The sequence below is a fragment of the Ilyonectria robusta genome, assembly GCF_021365365.1.
Source record: "Ilyonectria robusta strain PMI_751 chromosome Unknown BGZ61scaffold_89, whole genome shotgun sequence".
Lineage (NCBI taxonomy): Eukaryota > Fungi > Ascomycota > Sordariomycetes > Hypocreales > Nectriaceae > Ilyonectria > Ilyonectria robusta.
The window spans coordinates 26,206-38,665 of record NW_025764523.1 but is presented as its reverse complement, the minus strand read 5'-3'; the positions used below and the strand labels follow the sequence as shown (position 1 = coordinate 38,665).

General features: G+C 48.9%; 6 protein-coding genes across 6 annotated transcripts; 3 read left to right on the top strand and 3 right to left on the bottom strand.

Annotated features, from left to right (window-relative positions):
* Nucleotides 1–1,276: 1,276 nt before the first annotated feature.
* On the bottom strand, nucleotides 1,277–1,885 carry BGZ61DRAFT_375444 (uncharacterized protein; the record flags this gene model as incomplete). The annotated part of the gene is made up of 1 exon (XM_046242413.1): nucleotides 1,277–1,885. The coding sequence occupies one exon, from the start codon at nucleotides 1,883–1,885 to the stop codon at nucleotides 1,277–1,279; it is 609 nt and encodes a 202-aa protein (XP_046093542.1).
* A 1,376-nt stretch (nucleotides 1,886–3,261) lies between these two features.
* BGZ61DRAFT_375439 (uncharacterized protein) lies at nucleotides 3,262–4,609 on the top strand (the record flags this gene model as incomplete). Its single annotated transcript, XM_046242411.1, has 2 exons — nucleotides 3,262–3,813; nucleotides 3,866–4,609. The coding sequence occupies 2 exons, from the start codon at nucleotides 3,262–3,264 to the stop codon at nucleotides 4,607–4,609; spliced, it is 1,296 nt and encodes a 431-aa protein (XP_046093541.1).
* A 233-nt stretch (nucleotides 4,610–4,842) lies between these two features.
* Nucleotides 4,843–5,090, top strand: BGZ61DRAFT_542075 (uncharacterized protein; the record flags this gene model as incomplete). The annotated part of the gene is made up of 2 exons (XM_046255134.1): nucleotides 4,843–4,948; nucleotides 4,996–5,090. The coding sequence occupies 2 exons, from the start codon at nucleotides 4,843–4,845 to the stop codon at nucleotides 5,088–5,090; spliced, it is 201 nt and encodes a 66-aa protein (XP_046093540.1).
* Nucleotides 5,091–5,792: 702 nt separating this feature from the next.
* On the bottom strand, nucleotides 5,793–6,553 carry BGZ61DRAFT_279916 (kinase-like domain-containing protein; the record flags this gene model as incomplete). The annotated part of the gene is made up of 3 exons (XM_046238449.1): nucleotides 5,793–6,043; nucleotides 6,095–6,194; nucleotides 6,245–6,553. Coding segments are annotated over 3 exons (660 nt in total), but the record flags the coding sequence as incomplete, so codon positions are not given.
* A 572-nt stretch (nucleotides 6,554–7,125) lies between these two features.
* BGZ61DRAFT_375419 (uncharacterized protein) lies at nucleotides 7,126–9,231 on the top strand (the record flags this gene model as incomplete). Its single annotated transcript, XM_046242408.1, has 4 exons — nucleotides 7,126–7,510; nucleotides 7,561–7,871; nucleotides 7,918–8,274; nucleotides 8,368–9,231. 4 exons carry the CDS (start codon nucleotides 7,126–7,128, stop codon nucleotides 9,229–9,231), a joined length of 1,917 nt encoding a protein of 638 aa, XP_046093538.1.
* Nucleotides 9,232–11,159: 1,928 nt separating this feature from the next.
* Nucleotides 11,160–11,982, bottom strand: BGZ61DRAFT_542072 (uncharacterized protein; the record flags this gene model as incomplete). The annotated part of the gene is made up of 2 exons (XM_046255133.1): nucleotides 11,160–11,915; nucleotides 11,974–11,982. 2 exons carry the CDS (start codon nucleotides 11,980–11,982, stop codon nucleotides 11,160–11,162), a joined length of 765 nt encoding a protein of 254 aa, XP_046093537.1.
* Nucleotides 11,983–12,460: the final 478 nt, after the last annotated feature.

Genomic DNA, 12,460 nt, shown 5'->3' with positions numbered 1-12,460 from the left:
TAAGCTGAAGTCTATACCTTTGCTCACCAAACTTGGTTCGTTTGAGTCAACAGCTCACGACCCCCTTGTTTACGGAAGGTAGGCAACCATCGACGTCAAAACACACAGCAACGCATTGCCGAAAGGTCGGAGTATAGTTATCTTGTTAACACCTTAGATCCACAGCAGGCCAAGTGCGTCTTACCGTCCAACTAGGTCTGAAAGACGGGGTGTCCCTGTACGACGAGATAGCACTAATACCAGCGTCACGGACTTGCATGGCTACCTTTATCGAGGCCCTTGGTCTTGTCCTATTTCTACTCTATCACCAGTCCGTCGACAAGAAAAGTTGAGCCGGTATCTTTGACTCAAGACGAACAGGTTGGCTTCCCATGCCTCCTAAGAGGGATGGCATCTAGGAGTCTTCGGAGAGAGACTTTGAGATTTACTCCTGGCGTAAGTAGCGGGCCAGGGGCCGTCGTACCAACTCATCGAGAGTCAAGCGCAGCCTGCTTTGAGGGTAAGGCTAATCTCCTTCTGTAATTTGGAAAATGCGTGATGGAGTGCCTGGGAGCTACGCATATGCAATTAGGTAAAGAAGACTGTCGACGTAGTCTAGATGAAAAGCGTACACATGTTGTTGTCGCGGACCAGGATTCATGGATGAATCAGAGGTAACAGAAATAGCCGGAACTATGAGGCGCATGTATGCTTGTATTGTTGCAGTAGGCCTTTCTTCGTTACCCGCCTAGGAATCTCTGCAAAATCGATTCTAAACTTGTTGAATTTCCTCACGGAACATGTTTGGCATTCTCATTTGCGTAGATAAATAAATGACGTAATAATCATCACCACGACGAATGCGGAACGCGCAAAGCCTGCTATTCTATGCAAGCTCAACAGCACTATGCAACATACTCTCCTACCAAAGCCTAAAACATGGCCCTGAAAGGCAAGCCAATACTCGACTCGCACCTAATGGACCAGCCTTTTGCAGCGCCGCCGACAGCTTGTAGATACTAAGTATCGTTTGTGTACTTCGCAATGGCAGACGCTCAGATGTCCGTGCCTTACCACCACCGCAATCCCAAACAGTTGCCACAAAGTACCAGTTGTGTTTGGTCATGATGATGCCCAGTAAGAACTCGATTCTGGAGAAAATGGCTGGCGGCTCCACGGCTAAGCTATTCTCGATTATGTCGATACCATCTCCTCCGCTTCATGATAATCCAGAACCGACTCCGAATTAGCTCTCTTGCGGACAGTTGCTACTATACACAAGAAGTCTTGTGGTCGTCTATGATGTCATCCTTTTCGTCTGTGTTTTTTTCTCTTCTACGCCCACATGGTGTAAAAGCTCACGCGTTTCGTTCAGCATTTGTCGAATGAGTGAGGGAAGGCCGAACCTCGCAGTGTATACCAAAAGGATAAGGGCCAAGGAATAGCCTAGAAACAAAAGCGTACTCAGAAAGATTGAGTTGGCCTGGCACTGTCTTGCAAAGGGCGAAAGGCTGGCTGTCGACTGGAATTTGCGCCCCCACATGCACGTTAAAACGGCTGCCCTGAGAGATAACGTGGTGAAAGCTAAGAGAAGCACATTGAAGGCACCCGAAGCATAACTCAACCACCGATTGTAGGAGGCTTTTGGGATGCTGAAGTAGGGAATTATCCCCCAGATCAGCGCTGTGAGAAATATTGTGTCGAAGATGAGGTATGCAAAGACTTCTCGCGCTTCGTGAGCAAGCTCAGTTCCATCTAGGACAGGCCAAAGGCGCTCATGTGTGACCCAGGCAAAATAAGCCATTGTACCTGGCAATCCCGGAAAGAGCCCAAGGAGGATAGCTATTTCAATCACAAGCAGGACACATCTGAGTGCGTACTCTGCGAGTACGGCAAGGGATGACATCACTACCGCAAGGCCAGAATTGACTCTTGACAGCCATTCAGGCATTTTGGATAGTGAGGTGCTCTCAGGGAGGCTCTGGTTTGGCGGGTATAGTGAATCTTCCAAAATCAACAACGCTTTGCTGGCAACTGTTGTAGATTGCAAGCAATGCACCCAGCATCTCGGAGGTCGAGACTATAACAGTGGAAGCGAGATACACTTCTCACGGACAAAATGAGCTTTCCCTTGAAATTACACAATGGAAAGAAGTCCAAAAAGGACTGGATAAAGGGAAAGTTGAGACCAACTGATACGCATCATCTACGGACGTCTTCTGATTCGGGCATATGACAATACTGTATGTATCTTGTACTGTATTATACAGTACCGTAAAATGTAAAGGAGTGTTGCAACATCAAAGCGGTTTGATTATGACCACAGCAGACTATTATTATGGGTCATCCCCGAACGCCTCTCTCAACCTGACTCTCGCCCGGGTTCGCCGCTACCTTCGCGACCGCCGTAAATCCTGAGGCCAATATTGAAGGGTAAACTTCACCAGATACAGTACAGTACAGTCGGTTCGACTAATGAAACTCTTTGACCACAGACCCTACTGTGGCTGTGTTGAGACCGTATGACTAAGATGGTCCGATCTGCTGGTGGCAGAGATGTGGATACTATGTAATGAGCTGTGCTCCTCACAGACACACGTAACTTACACCTTTTCAATATCACCTGTAACCTTTTCGTTTTACCAGGCTGACGCGGCCGGTACCGTGCATCATCTGATGCTTGGTTAATTGGAGGGCTGATAATCGCCATCGCGACAGCCGTCAATTTCTGCTTATGCCTTCATTATAGGTCATCGCTGGCGTTCCTACCTGCAATACACGAAGCCAGCATTTACACAAGGCAGGTCTTTCGTTTTGCGGGGACTTTTTCGGGTCGTGACAATTGGAAGTCTCAGTAGGCTGTACTTCGTTTGCGGAGACTCTTCTACGTGTCGCTCAGGTGGTAGTCTAGAACTGGACGGAAAGTGTGCGTCAAGATGTGCTGCGGGCCTGCACAAACATGGGAGGACGTTCTGGGGATTGATCCTTTGTCCATTTTTGACATCTTGGCGATTCCCAACGACCCACGTAAGATAGAGTCGCAACCGAAAGAACGGTTTAGGACAACTTTCAATGTCGTCTGCAACGGCGAGTATTACCTCGCTTGATAGTCTTAGTCTATCAACCCATGTCGATGAACATCGGATTGTAGTTTGGTCCAAGTTCGTCATCATAAGCCACGCCTACAAAGGGAAATTTAGACTCAGCTATAAAGATGCCTTATATTGACCCTTGCGCCGCTTGCTCCTTGAATCATCAAGGCATGGCCCATATCTTGCTACAATGGAGCTACACTTCAACACCACGTTTGGGTACGCGTTGGGATTAAGTGGTTTACTTATCGCAATGGCTCTACGCCCGTTTATCCTGGGAGTTGTGCGATTGCTATTTCCACCAATATTCACAATGATCTGGAAGCTTCGGCCGTTTACGCGATTGGCAAAGAGAACATCGGACTGGGTAACGAAACACCTCATCTATCGAAGTTTTCTTCGCAGTAGGAGCAGTGTGGACGCCTACAGTCGGGCTCATGCCATGTTTTTCGCTTCGTGTTTTGCGGCAAACCTTTGCTGCATTTTCTTCCAAGTGCAGAGCTGGTCAGAAGCGTGCTCTCGAGCAGGTACGATGGCGATGATCAACATGCTTTTGCTCTATATTAGCCCATGCTTCGGCTTCGTGGCCGACATCCTGCGCCTCCCTCTTCGAATCTACCACCAGGTACATGCCAGTGCGGGCTATATGGTGGGAATATTAGCCAGTTTCCACGCTGTCGGGACAGTGGTAACCAAAGGAGGCTTTGCGGTGAACAATATTCGCAATCTCTTGGCTGTTCTTGTAAAACACTTCACTACGTCATCAGCCTTAGTAGGGTACTAACTTTTGGTAGGCTATGGGTGGAATTTGCCTCCTGTTGATGCCTATCTCCTTCTTCGCCAGGATATTGCCGTACGAGATTCTGCTGTTCATTCACCGCACGATGTCGCTGATGTTGGGCTATGCGATATGGCGCCACTTGCCTACTAAAGAGCTTTTCCCTCGACTTTATCTATATATTATTGGAGGGGTCTTCTCCTTAGCTATGGCGGTCCAAACGGGGATCACTCTTTATAGAAGCCGTTGCCGGTTCCACAGAGCCGACCTGTCTTGGAGTAGCAAACCTATCATCCAAGTACTCGTCCGTCTTCAGAGTCGATTGAAGGTTGAGCCTGGGCAATACATCAACTTATGGATCCCTTCCAGCTTGCTCTCAACACTGCAAATTCACCCATTCACCGTCGCCTCTTGGTCCCCGGATGCTGCAGAAACACTGGTCATCTTCGCCGAAATACGCAAAGGCTTCACTAGCAGCCTACGCCATCAGGTGAGATTTGGAGACTCGCAAAGTTTTGCGATGTTTACAGGGCCTCACGGCTCAAGGCTTCCTGTTGATAAGTATGGCCATGTTCTGCTGGTCGCCACAGACCTCGGTATCGTAGCTCTTCTACCGTATTTGCAATGGTTAACTCACGCACACCACGCTCACCAATTAGAAGAAGGGACCAATAGATTCAAGTCATGTAGGAATATACACCTTATTTGGCATTTGTGCGACTGGGGTAAGTGGTCTGTTTTCAGCGTTGGCCCTTTCTAAATTGACGAGTCACAGAGGTATTCGTGGCCGTGTCCTACTTTTTGAATGTAGCCTTAGCAGAAGACGAGCTAAGAGCAACAAATCCCTGCAAGATATGCGGCACGGAACACCGATCCATTATCAAATTAACTGTTTATGGGGAAAAAAGTGCTATAGGCCAGGGCGAGGGCCACGGTGCTGCGAATGCGAAAAAGCTTGCGAATAGTGTAAGAGGAGATATCCATTGGGAACCGATGGACCTACCATCAATATTGGATGAGGAACTATCATCGATACTGGATGACGAAACTGTGTCGGGAGCCACTCGCGATGTTTCCAGGAAACCGTGCGCTGTCGCTGGTAAGTCAGCTAGAACAATCACGGTCCCATGCTAACCATCGAGATAGCATCTGTTTCACGGAAGTTCAGGGATCAGCTAACGAACGCTGCAAGAGAAAAGTTGCGTCACGTCGACCTCATGTTTACGGAGTACCAGCCTTAAAGAAGTATCGCCCGGTAACTTCGTGGCAGAACGTAGGCTGGAATGGGTGTGTCACAGGATCCCAAAAGTGAAGTTAAATGCCCAGGACGCTTCTGGCCTCCACGCTCATTACACGAAGCTTCCTGTGCATTTAGCAGAGTTTAGCAGTACATAAGCCCGAGGCTGATCCCTCGGTTGGGGCCTCCCTTAGTTAGTAGCTCAATTCTATTGTCTCGTTTGGCCGCGCCCGTTACGTTCACCCTTATCGTAGGCCTTCGTCCTAGTAGAGCTAGGTTTGCTGAAATATATAGGTGAGATGAATGTTAAATTCAAGTAGATACACAACAGATGGAGGATGGAAAAATAAGACCACGAGAAATAATGTGCCTTTATACAACATTTAAGAGGGCTCAAGGCGCCGCCTATTTCGAGAGTACATACATCGTGCGATGAAATGTCCAGTCCTCCATGATTCTCCGAATTAGACGATAAGTGTAGTGCATTGTGCTAAAGGAATAAACCGGCCTAACTTCCCTTGACGCCAACTGAGGATTTGGTCAATCCACGTCCGTTGACTCCGAGTATCGTACCAGCCATCTCGTGGTATAGCGAACCAAGTGCAAAAGCATTTCGAGCGAATGTGGTTCACCAGCTTTTGCCAAGAGTGGATGCTTCATACGAATCAGCTTGTGTTCAGAAGATGAAAACTTTGCTTACCCGAGAGACTCGCTCCATCTGATTCTGACCAGGCGTGAAGTTGACCATTGGTCCCGCTACGATGTCCTTTGTCGAATTTTTTAGCTCCTTTGTTAGCTCGAAGAAGTCGACCACGTCCTTGGGAGGCGTCCAAATGCCGTAACTAAATTTATCAGGATTGACCTTCTCTTCGCGACCTGCTATCAGCTGCGCCGTCAACAAGCAGAGGCCCTCGCTGAGATTATGAGATGAACGCTGGCTACATTGTTGTTGACCCCCTGAAACAGTTAGCCCAGTTGCCACATAGAACTCATGTTGGGGTGGTTCACAGATCTTCACGTGTCCCCCATGATCTATCAATACGTTCGAACATGTCAATTTCGGGTGGCCCCAATCGTGCTGTTCCAGATATAACAGGCCATTCACGACCTTTGCCTATTACAATCAACTCTGGCGGACGTACATAGCTAAAGACTGACCTGCTTCAGAATGCATGCCAGTTCTGACTCATTCAGACGCCTGTTCACGACCACTTCCTGAAGAGAAAGCGGTACAAACTCGAAGGCTACCGTAAGGTCATCCCCTGCCCCATAGACTGCGAGAGCTTTGACGAAGTTTTCGTGCTTAATGGATTGTACCATAGCTACTTCATCCCGGGCGTTGGGGCCAGAAAGATTCCAAAGCAGCGCACCCTGCGTATTCTTGCTAGATGTGGCGGGTCTTTTCTGCGCTACTGCTATATTCTTGTTGGAGCCTAGAGAGATACGGAAAAATACTCGATAGTGTTCCCGTGATGAAATTCCATCGATCTTATCTAGTGCTCGTGCACGAATTTCGCCGTCGCCACGGACTGCGTTCTCCGGCTTGAGAAGTGGTCGTGCTTTCCTCCTGGTCACTTGCGCAGCAGATAAGTTCTTCGCTGTAGAAGACGCTGCATTCTGCGATGGAGCCTCTGAAATAGATTCCAACTGGGCAGCGGCTGGCGAGATTACGAATCGTGTTCGGCGTTTTCCGTCTTCAAAGCTCATTATGCGGTGATTCTTGGGCTGTCAACAAACCTCGCGCGTGATGAGGACTAATAAAGGATAACGAACTTACTATAAACGGCTAAAATTGGCTGTCATGTAGTCGTTCATGAATAGAAGCAATTGTTGTTATGTCGGAGCTAGCCTTTTTCAGTGTCCAATTTCAGTCACCTTCCATGGTCTATATGTGATCCCTCCTTCTTCGGCGGGTTTCCAGCCCATTTGGTTCGCGGTTCCTATTTTGTCATACATTGAACGCTGGCTGGTGAATACATTGCTCACCTCCCTCCCTATTTCGTTCCTTCGCTCTGATTTACTTGCTCTGATAGAACAACATGGCCCTCCCCGCCCGGATGGAGCGACTCAGTGATGAGAACGAGCAGAAATTCCTGGGTACAGCCAGCATTAGATTCGAGGCTCTCGACTTCTCTACCTGCAGAGAGGGGATTCTCGGCGGCGACGAGCCTGATTGGGACTATGTTGATTGCTTGAAGGAGACGATTCGGGGCGGATGCAGCTGGTCTCCCGGTCAAATTTCGGCGTTGATTGACCGTCGTCAATTTGAAGAGGCTCTTCAACATAAAAGAATTGACGGAGATACGCTCAACTTCGATGCGGGTACTCGCGTCGAGTGCCTCGGAGGGTTGCACGAATATCTTGCCGCCGATGCGGTATTAGCAAACGAGCACAAGCGCTGGCGCATTTGGCTTTACTCATCAGGTATGCTGCTTTCGCCGGGTTTGATTAGGAGGCTGATATGATGGCGCCAGATCTTAGCGAAGACGCGAAGAGTGACTTGATTGACGAACATATAAACACAAGGCAGATCAGCGATGCAGAGTTTTTCTATAGAAGCAGCCTACATTGGCGGAATCACAGACACGATATTCCACCACCTCCCAACAAGTGGCTGGCTATCCTAGCTCGCAGATCGAAGGGCAAAGCGGCAGAGATCAAACGACTCTTGAGCGATAGTGATCCTTTTATGGTAATCTTTGAAACGTTTCACGAAGTTCCTGCGTTGTTTTGGGGTTTCAGGATTGGGCAAGTGGGCAAGATGAAAGCCTCACTATGCCGGCCAGTAAGTTTCCAGCAGTTCTAAGCTACTCCCCGTGACTGACAGCCAGGAATTGCTGTCGTATTTACTGCGAATAAAATCATTCTGGTCCAACATATGTCTGGGAGATCCACACCAAATCAAGAACATTGATGTGGCGACAGTAAAAAAGTGTAGCGGCAAAGCCCCAAGAGCCAAGATCGAACATAAGAAATTACTTCAAGGTCTCTTCGATAGTCGAACGATACTAGGAAAGTTCGGCGACGAACAGCGGGATAAGATTTGGGAAGAATTGTGCAAGGCTACCGAGGATCGATTAGTGCCGACACTGGAGGGTTTCTTTGGAAATCTCGAGTATTTAAGACAAGTTACCGGCTGCTTGAGGAGGCTTATCGATATTAAAGAGAGCCCGCCGCAAATTGGCTCCGTTTGCTTATCTCGGGAGGACATGGAAGACAAAATCGCGCTTAGAAGATTCGTCGAAAATAGCGGAAACTCGTTGCGGAACGGCTTCTCTCAGAAATTTCGAAAAAGCATGGAAGACGAGTACTTGCTCCAAGTATCCGAGAACCACTACAAGCTGGTTCGAAATGGAGACGTTAACCAGTTCGAACTAGCCTACAGACATCTCTTACTCTTCGCCTTCCGCGAGTTCCCAGCCATGCCGTGGCAAGCAAAGAAGAAACTAGCGGGAGCAGAAAACACTACGGATCCAATGATTCTGTTCAAATTTGCCATACTAGCCCATAAGCTGGGCGTTCGATCTGACGAGATTGGCGACATCCTTCGCCAAAGACCCCAAGCTCTGGCGTTCGGGCAGCCTGATAGTCGCAGTCCTCCAGGTATAATTTCGGATCCTGCCGTTTATGGAAAACCTACACCTTGCGATCTGGCCCAATACAAAGGTTCGATATTTCTACCCGGCTTGCATGGGCCTGCCACCGGGCAAAAGTTAGACTTTGACTATTTCTTTGTCCAGCGCTCACTCTACCTTGACTTGATGCATCTCTTCCCACTTAACGGCATCGAAACTTTGTTAGACTCTGCCGTTTCCGAAATCGAGTATCACCTTCTTGACGGCGCCTTTCAACCAAACACAGAAGACGAGGATGTACAAGAAGCTGAGCGGACACTATCACAGCTCCAGGAAGAGGCCAGGCGGTTGAAGAACAACATAGAAAGTCAAGAAGCGGAAAAACGCGTCCTTGAGCTGAAAGTTGAATCACTTCGTCGGCAGGCTGAACAAGAAGGGAAGAAGCTCGAGAGCGCCAAAAGAGAAGCTGAAACAGAGCTCGCAGAACTATCTGAGACGCGACAAAAGAAACGAGACCTCGAATCCGAGTTTCGTCGACTGACCCAACAAGCCAAGGAGTTGGTAAGTTAGCCATCAGCAAAGATGTTCTTATTGCTGACCCCTTACCGATAGAGAAGAAGAGCACATGTTCACGGAACCACTTCTATAAGGAGTCAAGAATTGGTGTCAGAGATTATACAGGTAAAGGAAGAAGACAGCTGCGGCTATCAGAGAAGCGGACACTAATTTTCGCAGGATGAATCTGCTTCCAGTGACAACAGTGACACTCAGACTGGCCCCTTGTCACCTCGGTCATTTCGAGTTAGTTGTAATGAGGACAGGTTGGCAGCCCAGGTCCAGATCAAGAACGGAAAGGGGTCAATTGAGTACGTAGAGATTAATATGACTGAGAAGGAACTAAAAGCGTACTTGATTGCGTGTCAAGGGAAGGGTTACAAGTTATTTGATGGGTGCGACGGGGTACTTACGCCTGATTCATGTTTCGGGGTGCTCAAGAGCGAGTTGCCACAACAACCCATCCTGGTTTTGAAACCAGAATTCGAGGTCGGCGAGGCGAGTATCCCTCTCAAGCGTCGCTCCGCAGACCAAGACTATCCGGCAGGGGCTTCTGGTCAACGAAACCAAACAACGCCAGCGGGAAAAAGGCAGAGATAGGCATATAATCAAGTAAAGAAAAAAGGAAAAGAGGACAAAACAAAAGAAACAAGTGAAATTGACGAAAGTAATGGCCTCGGAACAAACTACTCAAAGTGTCATATATGAGATAAAGTGCTAGTAGTGTGAACTGGCACAATCGAAGTGCGCCAGCATACCTGGGCTGGCATATGAAGTATGCTGCCGCATGTAGGCTGACACGAAGAGCGTATTAGAGGAGACGCGCCAGCACACTCAGTGTGCTATCATATATGGGCTGGCATATAGGGGATGCCAGCTCATGTAGGCTAGCTCAGACAGTGTGCTAGTGTATATATGTCAGCATGCGTGGCATACTGGCATATCTGAGCTAGGACGTGAAGTATGCTAATTTACGTGGGCTGGCATACGTGGTGTGCAGGCATATCTGGGCTAGCACAGACAGTGTGCTACTACACGTGAGCTACCATAGCGTGTATGCTAGAGCAGGGACGCTAGCACACTATGCATGCTGGCGCACTTCTACTGGTATCCCTTATGTGCCAGCCGATTTCTACCAGTACGCTTAGTTGTGCTAGCGTCCCTGCTCTAGCATACACGCTATGGTAGCTCACGTGTAGTAGCACACTGTCTGTGCTAGCCCAGATATGCCTGCACACCACGTATGCCAGCCCACGTAAATTAGCATACTTCACGTCCTAGCTCAGATATGCCAGTATGCCACGCATGCTGACATATATACACTAGCACACTGTCTGAGCTAGCCTACATGAGCTGGCATCCCCTATATGCCAGCCCATATATGATAGCACACTGAGTGTGCTGGCGCGTCTCCTCTAATACGCTCTTCGTGTCAGCCTACATGCGGCAGCATACCTCATATGCCAGCCCAGGTATGCTGCCACTTTTTATGTTCTAGCTCAAATATGCTGGCGTGCTTCTTGTTCTGGTAGCTATGTGGGCGCTCATTCACAGATTAGGTTCCGCTTTACCTTAGTACAAAGCAGAGGGTTTCTGATGCACCAATATTTCACGAACATTCACGCTGTAGCTGAGTTTTGATCGGAGCTTGCGAACATCATTTGGCATTATAACCGGCGACTCTAAGGAACCCTAGGCGAAATAGACACGAATAATTCATAATTGTGCACCAACTTCACAACTGAACTATTGCTATTGCAAGAACCCAGGAACTAAAAGGCCCTACCAAGAAAAGCTGTACTTCCTGGAGAGAGCTGGCTTTGGGGTCGTATGATAGGCCCGATATGAGTGCTTGCCGCACATTCAGGAGGGTCAAAATGCAAAAATTTAACGATTCAAATCTAGAGAAATAATCCTTCAACCAAGAAATTTCATCGCTTAACCTACGTTCGGGTTGGCTTGCGATCCAAACGGCGCACAACCGCTCCAAGAACTACTTTGAGAATCCCATCGGCCGTCAACGTCTTATTGTTGTCCGAGCTGGTGGAGCTCCCCGCCGTATCGACCATATCACGAATGCTCAGATCCGCAAGACTATCGTCGAGCTCCCGCAGAGCCTTTGCCGCGCCATACTCCTTGCCAACCTGGAAGAACTGAATGCCAACCTGGTAAGGGGGTGCCTCGAACTGGTCGAGCTTCTTGGCGTGGTGGATGATGATGCTCTCAGGGTCGTCGGTTGGGCAGCCGTCTGTGATGATAATTACGTTGACGGGTTTAGTAGAGTCCAAATTCTCAGGTTTGCGTGACAAGTTGGCGCAGTAAGGCTGGAGAATGCTGTGCAGGCGAGCTCCCGTGGGAGTAGCATCACCAGGCCGGATAGACTCGAATAGACGCTGCACCTGCGTGGCGTCTTTGATTTGATAGTATCCGCCGGGGGCCTGGGTACCGGAGCCGGAGTTTCGAGACTTGTGGTTGAAGAAGTAGACGTCGATACCGTCAGGGTCATGTGAGGTGCAGATAGGAGCGATGGCGCCAACGGCCTCGCGAACCTCGCGCCAAGTCCGGCCAGCCATAGACCCAGAGTCGTCGATCACGAAGATGGTATCGAATGTGGAGAGGAAAGCGTACTTGTCTTCGGCGCTGGTGATGTTGGAGAGACTGGGTACAAGTGATGCGCAGCCAACGCTGGGGGGACTGGGCTGTGAGTAAGCGGGAGGAGCATCGTCGGCTAGGAAGCTCCGCGTTAGATCGATATACGCGAGCCATGGCGGTTACACCAGAGTATGGGAATTTAGGGATTTACATACGGCTATCTTCGTGCGGATCGATAGTCGATGAATGAACGTCTAGCTTCTTGCCGCTGTCATCCGACGCCGATGTCCTCTGTGCGGCCTTAGAAGGCTCACGTTATCAAGAGAACTTGTTCAGGAGGCTGTTGAATAGCCTAGACCGAGGCATGTTGTGCTTTTTGTGGCGTTTACTTCTTGTTCTGTAAAAAGAATGGGGAGTTGGACTTCTGGGAGAGACAGTCGTAGCTGGGTTTAGCCTTTTCCGGGGAGGTTACAATGATGGCTCTTTGAAAAGCTAGGACTTTGGGGGTTAAAGGAGTCTGAAGGTTCTTATTTATCGTTGTAGAAGAGTGCCTTAACTGACCAGGATTGATCTGACGTTAGCCTAACCGCAAGGCGGTTTTTGCTCCATCATTCAACGTCGCGGTGCCCATGGCGAAGAGAGCAAGACTATG